The 23,142-nt window shown below is 51.4% G+C and overlaps 1 protein-coding gene across 3 annotated transcripts; it reads left to right on the top strand.

The window, feature by feature from the left end:
- Positions 1 to 165: 165 nt before the first annotated feature.
- si:dkey-229b18.3 (uncharacterized) lies at positions 166 to 10,617 on the top strand. 3 transcript variants are annotated; one of them, XR_008811005.1, is made up of 7 exons: positions 810 to 1,866; positions 3,003 to 3,076; positions 3,517 to 3,745; positions 5,641 to 7,637; positions 7,894 to 8,112; positions 9,409 to 9,773; positions 10,430 to 10,617. XR_008811005.1 is itself a non-coding variant. In XM_056289521.1 (6 exons), exons 2-6 carry the CDS (start codon positions 3,005 to 3,007, stop codon positions 9,511 to 9,513), a joined length of 2,622 nt encoding a protein of 873 aa, XP_056145496.1. In that variant the 5' UTR covers positions 166 to 728; positions 3,003 to 3,004; the 3' UTR covers positions 9,514 to 10,279. The 3 variants fall into 3 exon arrangements, 2 of the variants coding, with proteins under 2 accessions (XP_056145496.1, XP_056145495.1); XM_056289521.1 differs by lacking the exons at positions 810 to 1,866; positions 10,430 to 10,617 and adding an exon at positions 166 to 728 and having other exon boundaries at positions 9,409 to 10,279; XM_056289520.1 differs by lacking the exon at positions 10,430 to 10,617 and having other exon boundaries at positions 9,409 to 10,279.
- The last annotated feature ends 12,525 nt before the right edge of the window (positions 10,618 to 23,142 follow it).

Consider the following 23,142-nt stretch of genomic DNA (forward strand, 5'->3'; position numbering starts at 1 on the left):
AAGGCCAGTACTGGCATCGTGTGCTGACAACCTATCTTGATGCGCAGAAAAAAGAGGAATACTTCCGGTTGAACGGCAGCTCCCTCAGCCAATCACATTTCCGCTGGCGGAGGCTCTTTAAAGCTTCTACTAATAGCCATTGTCTGAAGGCGGGTAAGGGGGGGGGTAAGTTGGGTTCGGCTGTTATTCAGTCGCAAACAGAAGGTTACGAGTTAAACAAAATGGATTATTGGATCATCTGACTGGGTTTACGTAAATGGGAGCGATATGGATTTCGTGGGCTATTAAGTCGGGGAGCGCGGGCGGGCTTTCGACGAGATCGCGGACGTCGGGGATGTGATCGGGGAGACACCTCGCTTTTAGGTCGTTCACCTCGCGATGCCGGACAGACGGACGGGGCTGCATCATCATGTTGCTTCCTGCTCGAGTTGGCCCGAAGAGATCACAAGTTAACGCCCGCGGCAAAGCCTGCTCGCCGTCACACAGCCGCCGCGGAGGCCGCCCCCCGTCCGCCCAAATAGACGGTGGAAGGGCGACGCTCGGGGCGTCCGATTAGCTCGACGAGATTATTTGGCGTCGATCACGTGCCTGTCCGTATCTGGTTACTTTGTGTCACTTTGGCGCGACGGCCTCCCTTTGCATCTATTATCGGGTCGCTATCGGCAACATCGTTGCCGGCACGCAACACCGTGGCGATACCGGGCTGTACAATTAAAGCTGACTTGACAGTAATGATGATTTTTTTTTTTTAAATCGTGATTTTTTTGTTGTTGTTTCAAACCAAAATAATCTTCAATCGCGACGCGCCCCTTTTAAACGTTATTACCGGGTTTGTATCTTGGCGTGTGTAACGGAAGGGGATGACGACCCCCCCCCCCGATTTGACATAGACGCCGCACGATGCGTGACCCTGGAGTAACGCACAAAACGCACAACCGCCAAGCAGATTGGCAAACCTCGGTGTGTGTGTGCGCAGGGACGTCGTTCCGGTGATGACTCGCCAAGCAGCGTCCCGGGGCCATCATTAAGACGCCGCCGCCGCTACGGCGAACGCGCTGGCCGGCGGGGGTTTCGGTTTTTGCGATTGCGTAAAGCGCCGCGCGGCTTGCCGCCCCCCCCCCTCCCCGGTGCCTCTCGTTGCGGCTTTTTTTGCGTCACAAATAAGACAAAGTTGTGTCGCCGCGCGTCCGCGTGGAGTTTATGTCGGGACGGTGGACAACTTTTTCTTTTTTCTTTTTTTTTCTGGGCTTTGGCAGCACCCCGCCGTGACGCACAAGAGGTGGCTCAGCTGGGGTTAAAAAAAAAAGAGAAAAGGAAGATCTGAGGGTTTGTTTGTTTTTTTTTTCTTCCTCCCCCAACCCGGGGACAAAACAGGGGGGGGGGAGGCTTTGCTGACGTGAGAACCGTGTAGGAGTTGCGTACGGCGGATCAACGAGCCTGTAACGTCACAAAACAAAATAAAACACCAAAAAAAAACAAAAATGGCCGGCGATTGCACCTTTAACGCGCGTTACGGGGACGCGGACACGTTTTGTGCATCCGAGATTTCGTCGTCGTCGTCGTCGTCGTCGTCGTGGTCGGGCGGCGGGGCCGGGGGAGCGGCGGCGGCGGCGGCGGGGGGGGAGACGCATCCGCTGGGTGACTCGGAAGGGCGTAGGCCGCCGGCGGGCTCGCCCCACTTCGAGGTGATCGACGGGCTGCTGTACCGAAAGAAGCTGGAGCGGGGCTTCATCAACTACCGCGAGGTGCTGGAGGAGGGCCGGAGGCACGAGGCGATCTCCGCCTTCCACCGGAGGCGGCCCGGCAACCGCCACCTCTCCCTGGAGGACACCTACAAGTGCGTGGCGGAGAACTACTGGTGGGAAGGTACGGCTCAGCCCTTTTACTCCATACCCAGCCCCGTCAGACCTCAAGCGCCCTCATCTGCCGGAGCCAGAACGACTTGGCTGTGGGCTGCTGGGGTGTGTGTGTGTGTGTGTTTCCTTCATCCTCGTTACTTCCTTATAGTGCTGGGGAGATAAGGAAAATACTGTTTTCACAGTCATCACGTTGGAGTTGTACACGACATCGATGCACTGTGTCATAATATCTGCTCACACACTGCACACATGGCCCCGTTGCAGGACCCAGCTGAGGTTCCTCACTTTGGACTGCGTGGCGATGTCAAGTGTAATATCAAAGCAAGACTGGTCTTTCGGTTAAAGAAGCAAAAAAAAAAAAAAAAAAAACAACCCTCGAATATTTCAGACCTCATTCTGTGGGAGATGTTATAGGAGCAAGGTTGTTATCGTGAATTTGGACGACAAAATTGTGTATCGTGACATGATTCTGGATTTCCTCTCCATGCAATATTATTAGAAGATAAGATAAAATGTAAAAAAAATTAAGACCTGTAGGTCAGGTGACTCGCCCATACTAAATTGTCCCTGTGTGTGTGTGTGTGTGTGTGATGGCCTGGCAGCCTGTCCAGGGTGTCTCCCCACCTGCCGTCCAATGACTGCTGGGATAGGCTCCAGCACCCCCGCGACCCTGAGAGCAGGATAAGCAGTTCGGACAATGGATGGATGAGGGGGGGGGGGGGTCAAGTAAAATGTTAAAAATAAATGGAAAGTAAAATTTTAGGAATTAAAAATAAAGTAAAATTTTGCCAAATCATTGTGCGGATTAACAAGACCGCCATCGGTGCTGTGCCCTCCTCACAGGGTACCACCGGAAACTATCAAATCCGCTGTGGCGACCCCTGGGAAACGGGGAACGAGCCGAAAGATGACGAAGAAGAAGAAGAATACGATACAAATGAAAGATCATAAACGATGATATTGTCCTGCGTTACTTCCTCGATATCCATTCTGTGTTGTCAGAAAGTTTTGGGGGTTTTTTTTTCATATGGATCTGTCACATGGATGATTTCTCAGACGGTTTGACTCTGACAGAGAACGGGGTGGCCCCCGGCTTCTCCTGCATCGCACATTCTGATGTCTGCGGTATTCTTCTCTCCGCAGGGATGTATTTCCAGATCCGAGACTATGTCCTGGCCTGTCCAGAGTGCCTTGAGCAGCGCAGGAAGAGGACAGAGGTAATGGCTGGAGACACGGGGGCTACAGCCCGCCGAAACGAGTCTGTTGTAGCAGTCCCCAACTCTTGTGTCTTAATATGGAGAAATACTTCAGTATTGAAACCTTCAGTCTCTCAATTTTCTGTCCCTCGTGCATGTTACATTTTACAGTTAATGTTACACATACTCGATTCCCATAATTCACACGATTTCCCCCTTCGAGTTCCTCCTCACATGACGTTCCTTCCTACTGGTGTTAGTCTCTCTCTCACTCTTTCTCTTTCTGTTTTGATTTTTCTCTCTTTCTGTCTGTTTCTCCATTTCTGACTTTTTCTGTCTGCCTGTCTGTCTTGTCTCTGATTCATTGTTGTTCTCATTTTCCCTATTTCTCTCTGTCTGTCTATTTCTGTCTCTCATTCTCTCTCGCTCTCTCATTCTCTCTCGTTCATATTCACCTCTAGGATTGGGGTGCCAGCCATCATGTGTCGAAGACGGTGACGTCACATGGGGATGACGTCCTCGGTAAGCTTCGGAGTCAGCGGGAGGCGGGGCTTTTCTGCGACATCACGTTGCGAACAGACGGACGGTCGTTCTCGGCCCACCGAGCCGTGCTGGCGGCCGTCAGCGAGTACTTTCAGGAAATCTTCACAGCCATGGACTCCAGCGCGAATACAGACGTGGACCTCACCGGTATGACATGTGGCGGACACGCTGAGAACCATATCGGCCCCGATTAATGTCACGGCGGGGCTGAACATTATATCGTTTCAGCATTTACATCACAATGTACACATCCCAGAAAGTTGATTCAGTTTATCTGGACACAACGAAGAGGGGACAACCATCCTTGAACCGGGGGGCGGGGCTATGAGTACATCTGTCGCCATCTTACATGGCTGTGATTGCCACTATTAACTATTCCCAAGGCTCAGCATTTTCGGTTTTTATTTTTCAAAGCAAGCCAGCATGCCGAATTTTACCACAAGAGGACACTGTTACATAACCTCACACGAACAGTAGCCACTTTTGGATCTGTGGAAACATAAAGTCCGGGTGAAAATCAGTTTAAAAATCTGGGAATTTTTCGGTGAAAATCGGTAAAAACTGAAAACGCTGAGCCTTGACTATTCCCTAATCCTCTGTGAGGAGTACACATGGCCATTGAAACTCTAGTTAATGGTCACGCCAATTTGCATATGAAACCGATCGTTGTTTTTGGTCATTATACCACTATATAAGGGTGGGGACACCTGCAGTCAGTGGAGACTGAAGAGGTCACTTAGATGAGTGATGGGACGTTTCTCTCAATAAACGTGTCCAGATTAAATGATTCAACTTTCTGGAATTTCCTTACCTGGATTATTGAGCAGGGCGGCACGGTGGCGCAGTGGTTAGTGCGGTCGCCTCACAGCAAGAAGGTTCTGGGTTCGAGCCCCGGGGTAGTCCAACCTTGGGGGTCATCCTGGGTCGTCCTCTGTGTGGACTTTGCATGTTCTCCCCGTGTCTGTGTGGGTTTCCTATGGGGGCTCCGGTTTCCTCCCACAGTCCAAAGACATGTAGGTCAGGTGAACCGGCCATAGTAAATTGTCCCTAGGTAAGAATGTGTGTGGGCCCTGTGCGATGGCCTGGCGGCCTGGCCAGGGTGTCTCCCCGCCTGCCGCCCAATGACTGCTGGGATAGGCTCCAGCATCCCCCCGCGACCCCCGAGAGCAGGATAAGCGGTTTGGATAATGGATGCATTATTGAGCGTGCATCTAGACAAATGTACACATGTGTAATAGTCACATCAGAAAGGATGTCAGAAAAGGCAAACTGGCCCCGTCGGTCACATCGCGCTAAAAAATTTACGACTTGATAGAATACGAAAACGAGCAAGGTTGACTCGATGTGATTTATAGTTCTATTTTATCTGTTCAAAAACCACTCAAGACACTGATGGATAGCTGCCGTCTCCCGTCTAATTCTGGTCATTCAAAGGAAGTTTGTAATTTAGAAGGTTTGTATGTTTGCAACAAAATCATAAATTATCTATTCAGTCACGGCAATTCTTTTACGTGATATTGCATCTTGAAGTGGAATGTAATATCTCAAACCAGAGGACGGTGATGTGAAGCCTCTTGTAATTTGCCGAATCCTCTCGAGAAATCACCCTTTTTCAACCCGTTCACAAATGAGCCCCCCGCTTTCAGGGTCATTAAAATTCTTAATAAATATTGCGTTGATCATGTACAAGCTTGAATTGATGGGGGAGTATTAACTGAATACACTGGTGTCATTTTTGGTCAACCAGAGCTGCCTTATTTCCTCCTCTTGAGTTGTTTAGCCCTACGTCACATCGTAGTCACTTGTCTCGCTGGTTGGACTTCAGTCCTTGATGCACGCAGGCGGTGCCCTGTTTAAAGCCACCCTTGGTTTCTTATCTCCTCTTCTCATGTTCGTTTCATGCCTTCTACTTCCCTCCACACCTATCTGATCCTGTTTTTCATGGCAGCTTTCTGTCATCTCACTCGTCTCAACACACCCATCGACTTGGATTGAGCCCGTCTAATTAAATGCTTTTTGTGTCCCTTGTCTCTTCCTCGCAGGTTTTAGTGAGGAGAGCCTCATGTCTCTCTTGGATTTCTCTTACTCCTCCACCTTGTGTGTACGCTGGGAGGACCTGTCTGAAGTCAGCACCATGGCCCGCCACCTAGGCATGTGGCCCGCTGTGGAGGCCTGCTCCGCCCTGCTGAGGGAGCAGGAGCAGCCCGATGGGGGCTTTGCAATAGCCGGCTCCAGGTCTCGCCTCCACCACCAACAGAAGGAGCACAAGAGGAAAAGGGTCTCTGCGGGAGAGGACAAGGTGAATGACTGCTTCAGTCTAACTCTGGACGTATCGAACAGCTCTTTGCCCGAGAGCCCAAGACGCACTCCCCGACGGCTGCCCAGGCTGCAGGCGCAGGGCCACAACGGCCTTTGCCACAGTCCCACGCACAGGATGAAACTCATGGACTTCAAATCCCCCTCTTCAAAGAGGGCCGCAGTCTCTCACAACTCCGTATCCGCCCCACAGTCTCGGAGGTGCCCCCACTCACCTCCCTCACACACCCGCCTTCTCCGCTCCACTCCCGGGGCGGCTGAGAAGGTTCAGAAATTGCTGCCCAGGCCACAGAGCCCTCGGCGGAACAGGAAAACTCACCCTCTCTCCTCACCTTCCTCTACCTCCAGGCCGAGGGCTGGTGCTGTGGTAAGCCCAGTAAGGGTAAAGCAGGAAGCAGAGGAGCTGGGTGAGGATGAGGAGGATTACGCACGGGCGCAGGAGAAGTACAGGCTCATGAACGTCCTCGGCCTACAGAGGACGGCCCTGCTCCCCAGACCGGAGGATCTGATTGGCTGGAGGCAGAAAAAGCGCCTGCGGAAGCTGAAGGCGAATAACTACTCACTGACAAAAAGGAGGAAACCCCGCCCCCCGGCCACTGGACTGATATTTGGGGATCTGCCTCTGTCACTGCCCCTCTGTAACCCCATTAACACTTGCATCCTCAACAAGGTCATCAAGGCCGAACCTGAGGATCTGCTCAGCGTGAAGGAGATGAAGCCAAAGCGGCCGAGACCCACCCCACAACGTGTACCCCCCAGTGACAGAAGTATGCGAAGCAAAGAAAAGATATTGCAGTGTTTGTCCAGGCCGGAATTTGAGGGAAGGAAACTGAGACGCTCTGTGAGGATGGGTAACGGTACCCCACTCTCTGCCCAGCCATCACCTCGCCACGCCAGGGCCAAACCTTTGGCACAGAGCGCAGTCAGGATCAAAGCAGAACCAGGTGAATACTCCATTTCAGGATCCCACCAGCCATCAAACAGCCATCATAGCCACACACAGCCTCGCGAGCCCTCAAGTCAGCTAAGGACCCCAGCCCGGAAGAAGGTGACCATGGAGACGGTCAGAACACTGCGCTACAACAGCGGTCGACCGTTGACGAAGGCCAAACTTAAGCGGAGTGCTGCGAGGGAGGCGAAGAAGGCACAGGTTAAGTCTAGAGGGGAGGAGACGAAGGTGGGGAGACAGAAACCGAGGCCAGCCATGGACACCAGCTCCCGAACTCAGGATAACAAATCAAGCGGTCTAACCGACTCTGGACCTTTGCCATCCATCTACAGCCATCCTTTATATAAGGTCATCAAAGAGGAACCAGCAGATCCCTTGCCTGTGACTGTACCCTTTCCAGACCCACCCTCCCCGGACTTAGGCAAACGCCAGAGCAAACCGCCCATCAAGCTTCTTGACCCAGGATTCCTCTTCAGCTTCTGTCGGCCCGCAGGGGGGCCCATGTTGGGGGTGAAGAGGGAGGAGGAGACGGTGGATATTTGCCTGACTCGCTCCGTTTCGCAGGAAACGAGGCAGTTTGGTGCCGAGGAGCCCCAGCGAAGGTTGCTGAGGTCCAGGGGAGGTCCACCAGCCCTGCAGCAGGTGAAGAAGGAAAGGAAGGAAAGGAGTGTGAGTCAAAGTAGGGTCCAGAGACCGAGACCCGACTCCTTACGTAATGGCATTCGTCATCTGGGCAAACCTACTGGGTCAAAGGTCAAACAGGACATACCAAAGGTAGATACCCAGGTGGGGGAGGTGATGTAAAGGGACACAATCACAATTTTTAACATCGTATCTATATACATTGAGATAACACTCCATTAGCAGTATTCTGTTTGTCTGTGAAACGCCACCGAAATTGATGATGGTGAACGCTTGATATCTGATATTTTAGTCAACGTCACGTTGGCACCCATGGTGATGTATATGTTACGTTGCCGTATGGAAAAACAATTTTACACCAACGAACTGATTTTTCTTCTTCCCACAGACGCAAGGTAAACCCCCCCCTCAGAGTAGCAGAGGGTGTGTCTTGTTGGAATCCATCCGTCGGGCGAGGCTGAAGCAGCTCAGGGGTCCTCGCAGTCAGGCCCCCAAGGCCCTGAAGGCGGCCCATGCCTGCCCGCAATGCCATAGCTCCCACAGGGACTGCGATGCCCTCATCATGCACCGCCTCAGGCACATCGAGGGCAAGCACTGGCCATGCCCGGTGAGCATGCTTGAGTGTAACAGGTGTTAGAATACACCTATCGCTGACTGGGTACCACTTTACAAGAAGCCATACTTAATCAAGAGATTATTAGTGGCGTTTAATTACTTTATTGGTGGTTAGTAGCTTGTTTATTAATGTGTTATACATCAGTAGTAATATGTTATAACATGTTGATAAAATTATGTTTGGGGTTGCCCGGTCAGGAGTGCACAGTTTCATCGGTACGAGGGTCTCCAATGACATTCTCTCAAAAACCACATGGCCAGCGGGGCCCGCCAGTTCACGTTCTCAGCAAGCGGCGTACAAACGACACCGCTTGAAAATGTCGTGAAACGCAAACTTCCACGTTACATTTCGCACGGCGGTGACAGTAACTGCAGTTACATTGGTTGAAATCGGGGTTAAGCTTAAGCAGTGGCGAAGCTTAGGGTTAACGTTAGCCAGGGGTTAGTGGTTTGGCTGTCTTCCTCTAATCACGTAGTTTCTGAGAGAATGTCTACAGAGACTGCCTACGTGGGCTCCCAACCTGGCAACCCAAAAAAAAAAATCTGTGTTAATGTTACAACATCTTATTACCGAGTTAGTGAGTTGATGAGTTGTTACCATTAATAAAGTAATTAGTAACCACTTATAAACCCTTTACAGGGGACGTCCAGGTAGCGTAGTGGTCTATTCTGTTGCCTACCGACACGGGGATCCCGGTTCGAATCCCCGTGTTGCCTCCGGCTCGGTCAGGCATCCTCGTATCTGCAGGTGGGAAGCCGGATGCGGGTATGTGTCCTGGTCGCTGCACTAGCGCCTCCTCTGGTCGGTCCGGGCGCCTGTTCGGGGGGGGGGGGAGGGGGAACTGGGGGGAATAGCGTGATCCTCCCACGCGCTACGTCCCCCCGGCGAAACTCCTCACTGTCAGGTGAAAAGAAGCGGCTGGCGACTCCACATGTATGGGAGGAGGCATGCGGTAGTCTGCAGCCCTCCCCGGATCGGCAGAGGGGGTGGAGTAGCGACCGGGACGGCTCGGAAGGGTGGGATAATTGGCTGGATACAATCGGGGAGAAAACGGGGGGGGGGGGGTGGGTAAACCCTTTACAAACTATACCTTATTATAAGGCGGTACCCCGATTGTAACTCCACCCTTTTTTTACCCAGTCTTAATTATAACTCCACCCCTTTTTACCCAGTCTTAATTATAACTCCACCCCTTTTTACCCGGTCTTAATTAGTCCTTCTTTATTTGTGCTGTTCTATTTATTCTTTATATTGATGCATGTCCCGTCTCTCCCTGTGTGGCGACAGCTTTGCAGTAAGACCTTCTTTCTGCTGAGGAATGTGCGGAACCACATCCGTACCCACGAGCCGAAGCTCTACAAGTGCCGCAGCTGTATCGCCGCTGCCTCTTGAGGCGCGCCCGTTGGCTGAACAGGGCCGAGGTGGGTGGGAGCTGCAGCCCGCGCGGCCGAGCCGAAGCGGGCGGAATTGCTGACGATGTGCACTGAGAACGGATGACCCGCCCGCCAGCCGGAGTGGAGCTGCTAGGAAAGGAAGCGGGACTTCAGGAAGAGCGGCGCGTCGCGGAGACGACGCGCTCGCGTCTCTGCTGTGACTTTACAAAGGCCTTAGTCGGCCGCTGTCCGTAGACTGAGACGACGGCGATAGCTCAGGTTGGTTATCAACACTGACTTTTGCCAGGGGGGGGGGGGGGGGGGCGGCGCCCCCGGTGGCTCGCCCGGTGGAGCCCGCACCACATTAGGCTGAATTCTTACCGCAGCGGCCCGGGTGGGAATCTGGCTCGGGGCCCTTTGCTGCATGTCATCCCCTCTCTCTCCCCTCCACTTCCTGTCTCTCTCTCTCTCTCTCTACTATCCAATAACGGTGGAAAATGCCAAAAAAAGAAAAAAAGAACAGTTGACTCTTGCCAAACGGGGGCGTATCTCAACAGACGTGTTGTCTTCGGCAGCCTGAGAGCTTGTCACGGCTGACTGGACGGTCCGTCCGTACATACGAGGCGTCCGTCACGTGCACGCCGCTCGGGGCTCCTCTAAAAGACCTAATTACTCCGATTCCAATCACCGAGGCCTCGGCGAGCGCTAGTGTTATTTTTAAACAACCAAACTGAAGTCCCTGTTTGCGTTTTTAGTAGCTGCAGGGGTTAAACTTGAACCTTACACTCAGGGGAGCGGGGAAGGGGGGGGGGAGGGGGAGGGGGGGCCCGTGTAAATCGATGAAACGTCACACTTGTGTGTGTGTGTATATAAATGAAGTGGAAAGTGATTGTGAAGATTATGACTAATTGCTATCATTATTTTTCTATGTACAGATGAACTTCGAGTGCACTTACGTAACAGCCGTCGTCGCGAACCTGAGAAAGGCGAGGTTGTAGTCCACGGTGGGAATTACTTGAAGTGGCGTTGGAACTTGAACGGGGGGGTGGGGGTGGGGGGTGGAGTCGACGGCCCGTAAGGCGTTTGCGGTTGGGTGTCTCTCGGCCCGTCGGTGTTGAGATGAAGTACGAGTTGACGAGTTGTGGCCTCCCCCCCCCCCCCCCCGGCGTTTTGTACAGTGGTCAGCTCGCCTCACTTGCGCGGGGGGGGGGGGGGGTTCAGCCTCGGCTCGTGCGATGACGTCACAACACTGCATGTGTAAGTAAAGGTCCGTTGTCGTCCATTTTATTTCTCTCTCTCTCCTAAGGCTGCCGTTTTATTTTATTTTTTCAAAAAGGGAAACGTGTCCGAATTTTTAACGTGAATCTCATAATTAGTGCATTTTGTCTTTTACTGGCCATTTACTTGTTCTTTTTCTTTTTTTTTTTTTGCCCAGAACAAGGCGCAACTCTTCCTTGTTCGATCTCCGAATCCCCCTCCCATAGATTTAAATGCGATGTGTGCACATTTTTGAGACATCTGATGTTTCAGGAGTTGATTTAAGAAAATTTCAAGCATTGTCCCTTGGATTTCTGTAATAAGATATTGAATAAATTTTTGCTTTTACATTACCTCGACACCTTGGCCTTGCTTTTGTCATTCTTGCGTATCCATCAGGTAGAATTTGCTGCACATGCGTGTGGGTATATGTTGATGTGGTAGCTAACCGCCTGTCTCCTATACTGGGGTCATCTCATATTTGATCCATCCATCCATTATCTGAACCGCTTAACCTTCTCTCAGGGCCGCGGGGATGCTGGAGCCTACCCCAGCAGTCACTGGGTGGCAGGCAGGGAGACACCCTGGACAGGCCGCCAGGCCAGGCCAGCACACACACACACACACACACACACATTCACACCTAGGGACAATTTAGTACAGCTGATTCACCTGACCTACATGTCTTTGGACTGTGGGAGGAAACTGGAGCCCCCGGAGGAAACCCATGCAGACACGGGGAGAACATGCAAACTTCACACAGAGGACGACCCAGGACGACCCCCACGGGTGGACTACCCCGGGGCTCGAACCCAGGACCTTCTTGCTGTGAGGTGACTGTGCTAACCACTGGACCACTGTGCCGCCGGTCTGTGGTGTCAAATTGGGGACTTCATTTCCAACATGCGGCACAATGGTGCAGTGGTTATCACAGTCGCCTCACAGCAAGAAGGTCCTGGGTTCAAGCCCCAGGGTAGTCCACCCGTGGGGGTCGTCCCGGGTCGTCCTCTGTGTGGAGTTTGCATGGTCTTCCTGTGTCTGCGTGGGTTTCCTCCCACATTCAGGTCAGGTGAAAATCAGCCGTACTAAATTGTCCCGAGGTTTGTATGTGTGTGTGTGTGTGTGGGCCCAGTGATGGCCTGGCAGCCTGTCCAGGGTGTCTCCCCGCCTGCCGTCCAATGACTGCTGGGATAGGCTCCAACATCCCTGCGACCCCGAGAGCAGGATAAGCGGTTTGGATAATGGATGGATGGATGGATGGATGGATGGATGGATTTCCAACATGGGAAACTGCATTTTGGAAGAAAATCATTACATTGGCTGGCGTTGCCTATGAGTTCATAAAATTGGACGATAATTAGTTTTTACTTTGGGCCAAACATCATCAACCTTTCAGTCTCAAACTCAATAATTCATCCAAATGCTTCATCAAGTATTTAGTGAGGCGAAGATCGGTGCAGAATGTTCATTCTTGTGTTTCTCATCCAAGTGTGCGAGCCGTGATGTGAGCCTGGACGAGTCGGTGCTGGACGGCTGCTTTCATCCAGTCAGAATGAGGATGAGGAGTTCCACAAAAAATGTCCCTGTCCTTATTCTGGAGGAGGGGGGAGGAGCTTTCAGCATGAATCACCTCAAGGCCTTCATTCTCTGTGACCTCGGCAAGTCGTGGGGCAAGATGTCTGTTTGGTTTTGTGTTACTGCAGTTCTGCAGTCGGGGGGACATATGGCTCACCCTCTGAGTGCGTAAATACTCGGGCGAGTGGGGAGGTTGTAAGAAGAACAGACCACCAGTTGAAGCCGGGTTTATTTCTATCGCCCCAAATCCGAGTTAAGAGTCTCAGCGGGCTTTGCGGTACAGTCACATAGTGAGAAACTGGTTGATAGAGTCAACAGCAATGGACGGCACCTTCTATCCTTAGACCCTTGATTTGGATGAGGGGGAACTCCTTGGGGGGGGGGGCAGAAAAAAATGGGTTAAACTTCAGGAGGGCCTGTGATGGCCTGGCGGCCTGTCCAGGGTGTCTCCCCGGCTGCCGCCCAATGACTGCTGGGATAGGCTGCAGCATCCCCCGCGACCCTGAGAGCAGGATAAGCGGGTTGGATAATGGATGGATGGACTTCAGGAGGAGAGTCCTTCTTTCAGGACGGGTAGGTGTGTGATGGGTGCCGGGTGGGCAAAACAGGCAAAGCAGTAACCGATTTAGAAGTAAAACATTCAACGAAACCGTTAAATGACTACGTTTAGTGATGATGCAAAAAAGAAAAAAGAGAAGTGGATCATGGGATGTCATTGCCTGCAGAAACACATGAGGCGTCCTCCCTGCAGGTCTTGGCAGATCAGCACGGCTCCATGCAGCATCCTCATCTGAGTGTTGCCGAGTCCAGGAAAGAGAACAGAGCTCCCATCCACATGGCAGGTAGATACACACACATCACACACACACACACACACACACACACAGAGAGAGAGAGAGAGAGAGAGAGAGAGTGAGAGAGAGAGAGAGAGAGAGAGAGAGAGAGGCCCGAGTCAGTCTACTGAATGGCTCCATGCAGCACAAACTGTGGACCTGCAAAAGGCGTTTTGGTGACAAAGACTTGAGAAGACATTTGCTTCTGCCATTTGGTGCCATGCTGAATGGGGAGTCCATCCTTCAATCAACAGAACCCAGACTCAAACCCTTGTACTGGACACAGGCGTTATTTGGCGACACATGTCCTCCTCTTTCAGACACCACCAGAGGTGAAAAGAATATTGCCCCTTCAGTAGAAGTACTCAGTGGCGCCCCCAAGGGGTGACCACGACCACCCTGACACTATCCCTGCCCCCCCCCCGCTGGGCCCCCCAGCCACGAGTCGCATATGCAGAATATGCTTCTGATTATGCAGAATATGCTCCTATCTGATATTTTACATTAGGTGCTGTTCATTTAAATCAATAATGTATATTTTTCTTAACTCTCATATTGACAGTTTTCCACTAGCCTATGCAGTACACTACAACAGCATCATAGAATTCCTGAATCTCAGTCATGGCTTTTGGTTTTGGTGTGCCACCCCAAGATTTTCAGTGGCCCCATTTGGCCCCCCCCTATGAAAAATTTATGGGGGCGCCACTGGAAGTGCTGCTCCTATAGTGATAGTTGCAGTAAAAGTAGAAGAAAGGTGTTTCTTGGTGAAAAACGAGCACTTACACTGGCTGTTACTTCTCATGGCTTCCAACAAACGAGCTGTAGATCTTCAAAATACGTCCGGGTAGCGTAGCGGTCTATACCGTTGCCTACCAACACGGGGGTCGCCAGTTCGAATCCCGTGTTACCTCCGGCTTGGTCGGGGGTGAGAAGCCGGATGTGTGGGTATGTGTCGTAGTCGCTGCACTAGCGCCTCTTCTGGTGGGTCGGGACCCCTGATTAGGGAGGAGGAACTGGGAGGAATAGCGTGATCCTCCCACGCGCTACGTCCTTCTGGGGAAACTCCTCACTGTCAGGTGAAAAGAAGCGGCTGGCGACTCCACGTGTATAGGAGGAGGCATGGCGGTAGTCTGCAGCCCCCCCCCCGCACTGCCGGATCTACCTTATAGGCAACCTGGGCACATGCCCTGGCTGGGGCCCCTGAGCGGAAAAGGGCCCTCCGCAGTAGGAGGGGGGAAAAGTATTGTAACGTGCATGGATAAGAAGACACGCTGGCCGCTGGCTGGTGAGTCTGACCCTTCAGTCGAGCGGTTAGCGATGTCTCCTGTGGTGCGGGCCATACGGGTTCGCGTCCCGGCCGCGGCAGTTCCTGTGGTTGCGTTGTCCCCCGATTTCGCTACAGTATGCATTTATTTGTTATGTCGAGAGCCACAGAAATGACGCAGAACTTGACCCCGTTCTCTTGGTCTTGATTAATTATCCAGTCAGAATGAAATAAACGTTGTTTGCAAGAAAATTAAGTATCATGGTTTTTTTATTTGGTGAGCTGGCCGGGCAAGTGGTGACTGGCGAGCAAGCGGTAATGCTAATGGCTAATGGCTAATGGTCAAAGTGGGTGGGCATAGAGAGCAGGGGGCTTACCCTGCACAGATTCAAGATCAGTTTTTCTCAAGCCAAGTCGAGGTTAAAACACTGGATTTATTTATTTGTTTATTTATTGGACCCCCCACCCCCCCTTCCCCCCAGTTGTACCTGGCCAGTCACCCCGCTCTCTGAGCCGTCCTGGTCGCTGCTCCACCCCTTCTGCCGACCCAGGCAGGGCTGCAGACTACCGCATGCCTCCTCCGATACATGTGGAGTCGCCAGCCGCTTCTTTTCACCTGACAGTGAGGAGTTTCACCAGGGGGGGCGTAGAAAAAAAAGGCGGAAAAAAAGTCTGTGAAAATGTTCCTAGTCAAGTTTACAAACGGCACCCCATAGGTGCGTGGGAGGATGACACTACTCCCCCAGTTCCCCCTCCCCCAAACAGAGGAGGCGCTAGTGCGGCGACCAGGACACACACCCACATCCGGCTTCCCACCCACGCCGGAGGTAACACGGGGATTCGGACCGGAGATCCCTGTGTTGGAAGGCAACGGAATAGACCGCTACGCCACCCGGACGCCCAGAGGAATTAATGTTTACCTGGCCCGCCATCGGGTAGGTTGTATCAGAGAGAAGTGCGCGGGAAACCTTGCCAAGCAGCAGAAAATGGACGACGTTAGCCAAAAGCCCCGTGGGGCTGCCCGAAGAAAGAAAAGAAAGGAAAGGGAAGTAAAAGAAGCGGGAACAACAACAACAACAACAATAATAATAATAATAATAATAATAATAATAAAGTACAAATAATAATAAGCTGTTTCAAAAAAAGCTAAACGAAGTGAAGGAGAGGGCATTCCGACGGCGGATGTGGAGCTAGCTAGCTAGCTAGCATAGCGCTAGCCTGGGAGCGGCCACCGGCGGTTGCTATGACGCCCAGCTGGATTTTGAGGACTTGATCACAAGAGTTTGCGAAGGAAAAGTCAAGAAAGGCGAAACTTCTGACGGTAAGAGCCGGTTTTATTACGCTGGCTGTGCGTTGAGCGGTATCTGTCGTGGTTGTGTGTCGCTGTATATTTGGGGGATGAGTTCATTTGATGGGCTGTTTGCGTGACGTGTGTCGCGTCACTGCGGTGTGACGCTGCTAATATATTGTAACGTGCGTGTATAAGTAGACACGCTGGCCGCTAGGTGGCGAGTCTGAGCCTTTAGTCGAGCGGTCAGCGATGTCTCCTGCGGTGCGGCCGATACGGTTTCGCATCCTGGCCGCGGCAGTTCTTGTGGTTGCGTTGTGTCCCCCGAATTCGCTACACTATTGTGTTGGGAGTCGGTTTGTCAAGCTCGTTGTACGTTGGTTTTTGCAGTCGTGTGTGAAGCTGCCCAGCTCCCTTAGTGAGCTTTGTTTTGATACCTGCATTCAGTGGCGCCCCCAGAAACTTTTCATAGGGGTGGCCAAATGGGGCCACTGAAAATCTTGGGGTGGCACACCATGAACAGCACCTAATGTAAAATATCAGATAGAAGCATATAATGCACAATCAGAAGCATGTTCTGCATATGCGACTCATGGCTGCGGGGGGGGGGCAGCGGGGGGGCAGGGATAGTATCAGGGTGGCCGTGGCCACCCCTCGGGGGCGCCACTGCCTGCATTCAGCTGTGCTGTGTGATGACCTTAGGAAGGCATTGCTGTAAACATATTCCTGGTCAGTCACATTATTGTGTATCAGTAATAACTGGTGTGCTGTCTGCTCGGGTGGTTTTCAGTGAACACACATGTTGCCATAGTCTTGAGTCACACACTGCCTTGGGATGATTTAATCCGTTGTTTCCTTGTCTTGTGACTCGTGAGTGAAATGGCAGCACTTGGTCTGTATAGGCATACCTGCTCAGCTGGACTGGGTATTCAGCCTTTGACCAGTAAGTTAGCACCGTCATGCGAAGACACCGTCTTGTTAAAGACTGTGGATACTCAAGTCTACACAGATGAAGACATTGAGATACGGCCAAGTGTGATGTGCTGGGCTACTCAAACTCAAGTGATGCAACGTCTGACCACCAGGCGGTTTCAGAGGTTTTCAACCTGGAACTGACTGACCCAGACAAGATACTGGTGATGAAGGCCCTTCAGCTTCACCTGCACACCAGGCTATGTATGCATTTGCCTTCTTTAAAAATGTATCTGCTAATGACTTGGGTTGGGGCCCAGTCACGGCCTGGCGGCCTGTCCAGGGTGTCTCCCTGCCTGCCGCCCAGTGACTGCTGGGATAGGCTCCAGCATCCCCGCGACCCTGAGAGCAGGGTAAGCATGGATGGATGAGCAATAGGTGTGTGATTGTGATGTGGTAGATTTCACACGCCAGCTTGACCGGAAGCTCAAAATATTTAAAGGTGGGGTTTAATGGCTGCAGTGGGTGGCGTGGGGTGGGCATGGTTTGTGTGTGGGAGGTTGAGGGGGGGTATGAGTTTCAGTGCCCAGGGGCCCCTGGGGGTACTAATCCAGCCTTGCCTCCCCGGATTGGCAGAGGGGGTGGAGCAGCGACCGGGACGGCTCGGAAGAGTGGGGTAATTGGATGGGTACAATTGGGGAGGAAAAAGGGGGGGGGGATACAGAACTTTACTTTAGTTGACATCATTTAAAAACAACCTGGGTAAACATACTCTATGAACAAACCAAATTAATTATGGCAATAGAAATCTGCAAAAACACCCAGTGTCAGTGACACCTCGAACAAACGCTTCATTTAGCCATTAGTAGAGTTTAAGTCACCTTATTTACCCTATAATGATGATTAAAATGAAAACGTTGGAGCAGAATACTTTTATTATAAGTCAACTCACTGTAAAAGTAAAAGTTCTATGGTCTCCCTTATACCCCAAAAAAGTACCGTTACAGGGACTTTTACTCAAGTTATGTGACAAGAGTAGATGTAACTGATTACTTTCTACCAGGCAATGCCAAAAAAAAAGGTGATGCAATCCTCTAAACTTTAAGAGAATTGGGTTTATTATTATGGACAGCCTCTGAGTTTGAGAACGTATGGGGACAATAACCTGAGAAAGAAATGAAAACTAAAAAATGAAAAAATAAAGCTTTATAGTGATCAGAAAGGAGATGGTAGGGGTGGGGTGGGGGGGGAGATTAAAGCCCAGGTTGAGGGAGAAGTTGGAGGATCAGCTCTTATTTTATTCTTTTATTTATTTTAGATCTGTTTATTTATTTGGTCATTCCCTTGCTTAAATTCAGTATGTGAGATATTTTGCTGTTGTGTAAGAAAATGGGGGGGCGGGTGAAGCTTTTTTTATATTGCTGCAATTTTTTTGTGAAAGTCAAAGCTTCTTAATGATAATATTCGGAAACAACAAAGTAATATTGTGTGTAACTTGATGCCACAGGTTGCGGTGAGTGGTTGTCAGTATTGATCAGCTGTATTTGTGGCTTTGCGTTGGGTGCTGCTTGAGGCCGTGTGCCACAGACCCAGCAGTACATAATCTCAACACTAGATGGCAGACCATGCTAGCGGATGCTAACTGGCCTCTGAGCAACAATAAACCCACAATGCAAAATGGTTCCAGCCATATCAACCCTTTGCCACAGGATCCCTCTAAATGCCCCCAGTAAACCTGAGGACCAGCAAGCCAAGGCCCCTGTTTGACTGGGTTATTTGCATAATCTGTTTCTCAAGAAATCGTTTTGTTACCTGCTCGCCATTTAAACTGACTGTGTTTTGTTTGTTTGTTTGTTTGTTTACCTCAGGGCTGCTTACATTTGATTGTTGCCAAAGCAGACATCTTGTGATGATAATTGTCTTGATAATTTCATAAAAACAGAGGAGGTTAGAAGTCAGGCACTCTTCACTCTTTAGGGGGTCTTGGCTGAGTGGCCCCTCCTGTGACCTAGGCTGTCTCCTAATATTTAATGTAGAAAACCGACCATGCATTGATAGATAGACAGATAGATCGATAGATAGACAGATAGATAGAAAGCTTATTTATTGTCCTTTTTGAAGACATGAAGACATTTGTTGCCACAGCCTGCACATTAAAATGCAACATTACCTCCACACCCGCTTACATACATAGATCTATGCATCCATGCACTCACATGAATACAGAGCTACACCTACATACTGCAAGCATGTGTACACGACACTCAGTGGGACATGAGAGACATGAGAGGCATGTAAGAACCACGACTTGCACGGAAAACAGTGCACTGAAACGTGCATTGTTGAATATGGACGTGAGAGTGAAGAAATAAACAGAGGGAACAATTAAATATAGTGACGTTAACTCCATACCATCATCCGCACATTTGATGCCATCTACCGTGCACTGCAAAATTCAGTACCCCCAGACTGCAGAGATATTTGGGGGCGCTTAGGATACGTTTCCAAATTCATAATCAGCTAGCCTACTTGGGTTACCCTTGTCCTACTAGAGGCTGCATGTGTAGGCTTATGAGAGTTTAGGGAGCCATGGAGAATACGCCCAGGAACAGCTGACAATTTATGCTGGTGGGGCCCCAACATTCTCAGAGAGAGAGAGAGAGAGAGAGAGAGAGAGAAGGGGGAGGGAGAAAGTGGGGAGAAGGAGAGAGGGGAGGGGAGGAGAGAGATGGAGGGGGGAAAAGACGAAGGGGGGGGGTGAGAGAGGATGGAAAGGGTTAGGACTGATTGTGTGTGGGTGCAGAAGAGATGTGTTTTGTAGGGGGTGCTGTGAGAGACAGACAGAGGGAGGGAGAGAGAGAGAGAGAGAGAGCGAGAGAGAGCGAGAGATAGAAAGAAAGAGAGCGGCAAACGGAGAGCAAGAGGGAGATATTGAGAGAGAGCGAGAGAGAGAGGGAAAGCACGGCTGTCTTGTTTGTAGCTTGTCAGCAATTGCTTGAGACAAGCTTCCCCTCCATGTGTGAAAGCTACTTGGCAGGAATGCTTGGACCGTACCAAGTGTGGCCAGCCGAGAGGGGGGTTCACGCAGGGGAACAGACCCGGATTGAGCTGCCAGTGTGTGGCTGAAGTAATCCTTCAGTGGTGTCGGCTCTTTGATGTCGTATCATTGTGTGCATTTGTGCGTGTTTGTGTGTCTCTGTGTTTGTGTGCGCGCGCGCGCGCCTGTGTGTGGACGCGCGCGTGTGTCTGTGTGCGAGCGCGCGCGTCTTTGGTGAAATCGGGGGAGGAGGGAGAGAACGCTGTGCGGTGTGTGGGTGTGAATGGGGCTGGAGAGAGCGTTCTGTATGGATATGTGGTCTCTCTCCCCCCAGCAGCAACAAAAGACAGGGAATGAGACACCCCCCCTCCCCTCTCTCTCTCTCTCTCTCTCTCTCTCTCTCTCTCTCTCTCTCTCTCTCTCTCTCTCTCTCTCTCCCTTCACCCCCACCCCCCCAGCTCTCAAGAGAAAGAGAGGAAAAAAGAGAGAAAGAAGATGATGAAACCTGAAGTGCTCCTGCAGTGTGGATTATGTGTGTGTGCGCGCGCGCGCCCGTGCGTGTAAGCGGTAGTGAGCTCGTGTTTTATATATCTGTGACTGGGTGTCTGTTTATGGATGTGTGTCCTTGCGTGCGTGCGCGCGCGCTCGCTCGCTAGTTTGCACGTGCGTGAATGTGCTTGTGGGTTCGTGTACGCGTGTTTGTGTGTATATGCGTGTGCGCGCGCGCGTGTGACGGCGGGCGCCGTAAGAGAAAGATACAGAGCCTCCAGTTTAAGCGTGTGTACCAACAGCCTGTGTGTGCGTGTGTGTGTGCGTGTGTGTGTGTGTGTGCGTGTGTGTGTCCTATTTGCGCCGTTTCTGTCCACATTTAAGCGCTGCTGGTGTGGCGTGTGCGAGTTCATGCTGTGTGTGTTCTCTCTAGTAGTGACTGTTATTGTCTGGAGAATACGTGCGTGTGTGCGTGCGTGTGCGTGTGTGTGTGTTCATTCTATAGTAGCCTGTTGCTTTCGGCGAGTGCCCCTGGCTCCGCACAACAGGAGGAATGCAAGACCGAGATGGATTCCTGCAGGATTCCTATTCCCTGGCTCCATCATCCCCACCGCCGCCTCAGACACACAGTCACAAACGTTTCTACATTCTGCATTCACCGAGAGGAAGGTCAAGCCCCCCCTCCCTCCCTCCCTCCCTCCCTCCCTCCCTCCCTCCGCGTCCCCCCTCCCCTCCCTCCCGCCCGTCAACCCCTAAAGCCTGAATCAGGTCTTAATCGTCTATGTGAATGTGAGGGTCCCGGTTCACATTGAGCAGACGTATTGGCTACAGTAAATGACTGTAAACTCTCCTAAACTGTTTTTGACCCTCCCCCTTTTCCTCCCTCCCCCTTCTCTTCCCTCTCATTCACTCCCATGTCTCGCTCTCTCTCCCTCTCTCTCTCTCTCTATCTGCTCTCTCGTTCTCTGTTATGCACACACACACACACACACACACACACACACACACACACACACACACACACGCACGCACGCACACACACACACACACACGCGTTTGCACGCGAGAGCACACAAAACAGAGTCTGCTTTTGGCAGTCGCAGGAGTTTTATTTCCAGAATGATCCTTTTTTTTATATTTGTGTGCGTGCTAGTGTGTATGAGTGTACGTGTGTTCGCGGGCCTGCGCGTGCGCTCGTGCGCGCGCGCGTGGAAAAGCAGTAAAGTTTTGGAATGTCCAGTCAGCAGTAGGCTACAGAAGGAGCGGCGCTCTACCTCCACACCAGACAAGGCACTGAAAACCCCTGCTTCTCCTCTGTTTACTGGGCTTGTGGTTTCAGAAACGGGCCGAATATGGGACGCAATTATAAGTGAATTAGACTGTGATTAATGTTTAGGATGTTGAAATGCAGTGGGGGTGAAGGTGTTTATGTAATTGGAGTGGTTGGTTTGCTGGTAAAGGGCTAAAAATGGGAGGAAATTCTTTGCTTCTTTGTTATGGAGAGGACACACACACACACACACACACACACACACACACACACACAAAAACAAGACCACACATAAACACACAATACATGAACCCCACACATGGTATATTGACATGTATATGTGTGCGCATGCATAGACCAGAGTGATACGGTTAAAGGACCTTTGTGCAGTTTTGAAGAGTTCTGACCTCTCACTCTTCCAGGGTGTGAAACTCAACAAATCAAAACAGATAAAACAAGCCAATTCAGCAGACCCGGTCGATACCCAGCGCGTTTGCCAACGTGCGCCATTTTCTAACACCCCCAGGAGATACCAGTTCACAGCGGATCGGTGCATAGTTCTTTTTTTGGGTGGGGTCGCATGGGGGTCAAACAACCACAGAGGCAACCCAGCCCGGCCAGGCGGCCCCTGGGTGGTGCTGTGAGTCACCCAATTCTGTGTTATGCTTCGAAAGAGACAAAATATTATATGGAGAACATTTCGTTTGTTAGCCTGGTGTGCCGTTGAGGAGATCTGCTGTAAACAGAGGGGAGGAAGACAGCGGGTTAGCAGAGGGGACAAGGGGAGAGGAGACGAAGCCAGAAAGTAGTGGATGAAAAACCAGAAGGTATGACCGTACAACTCCAGTTTTGGCCTCCCTGCATATTATGATTATGATGTTGTTTTACTCACCAGCTTCATTCTAGATTTTTTTTTTTAAATTTCCCCCCTTTTTCTCCCCAATTGTACCCGTCCAATTACCACAGTCTTCCAAGCCGTCCCGATCCCTGCTCCACCCCCTCTGCCAATCCGGGGAGGGCCGCAGACTACCACATGCATGTGGAGTCGCCAGCCGCTTCTTTTCACCTGGCAGTGAGGAGTTTCGCCAGGGGGACATAGCGCGTGGGAGGATCATGCCATTCCCCCCAGTTCCCCCTCCCCCCTGAACGGGTGCCTCGACCGACCAGAGGAGGCACTAGTGCAGCGACCAGGACACACCCACATCCGGCTTCTCACCCGCAGACATGGCCAACTGTGTCTGTACGGGCGCCCGAGCAAGCCGGAGGTAACACAGGGATTCGAACTGGCGATCCCCGTGTTGGTAGGCAACGGAATAGACCGCTACGCCACCCGGATGCCCCTCATTCTGGAAATGTTTTGACTTGGGACCACCGCTGGATGCAACTCTACAATGACATCTTATGGGGCAACTGAACACAACTCTTAAACCTTTCCTTTCAAGGACAGTTAGGGTTTGGGCGCCGAGTCAAACCGTGCTGCCTTGATTTGCGTTTCCACTACCAGTTTAAACGTGTCGAGCTGTGCCGAGTTGCACGCCTGAGATGAACCATCTCCGGAGTCGGGCCAAAGCGCACCAGACCCACCTCCAACCCAGATAGCATCCGGATGTGGGCCACTTCAGGCAATGATGCGGCACTGACGGCCTTCTTCTGGCCCTGACCGAATGGATGTGAACCTGAAGTGGCCCACATGTATAACAGCAAATATGGCCCAAATATGCCA

Source organism: Lampris incognitus, chromosome 11, assembly GCF_029633865.1.
Source record: "Lampris incognitus isolate fLamInc1 chromosome 11, fLamInc1.hap2, whole genome shotgun sequence".
In the NCBI taxonomy this organism is placed as follows: domain Eukaryota; kingdom Metazoa; phylum Chordata; class Actinopteri; order Lampriformes; family Lampridae; genus Lampris; species Lampris incognitus.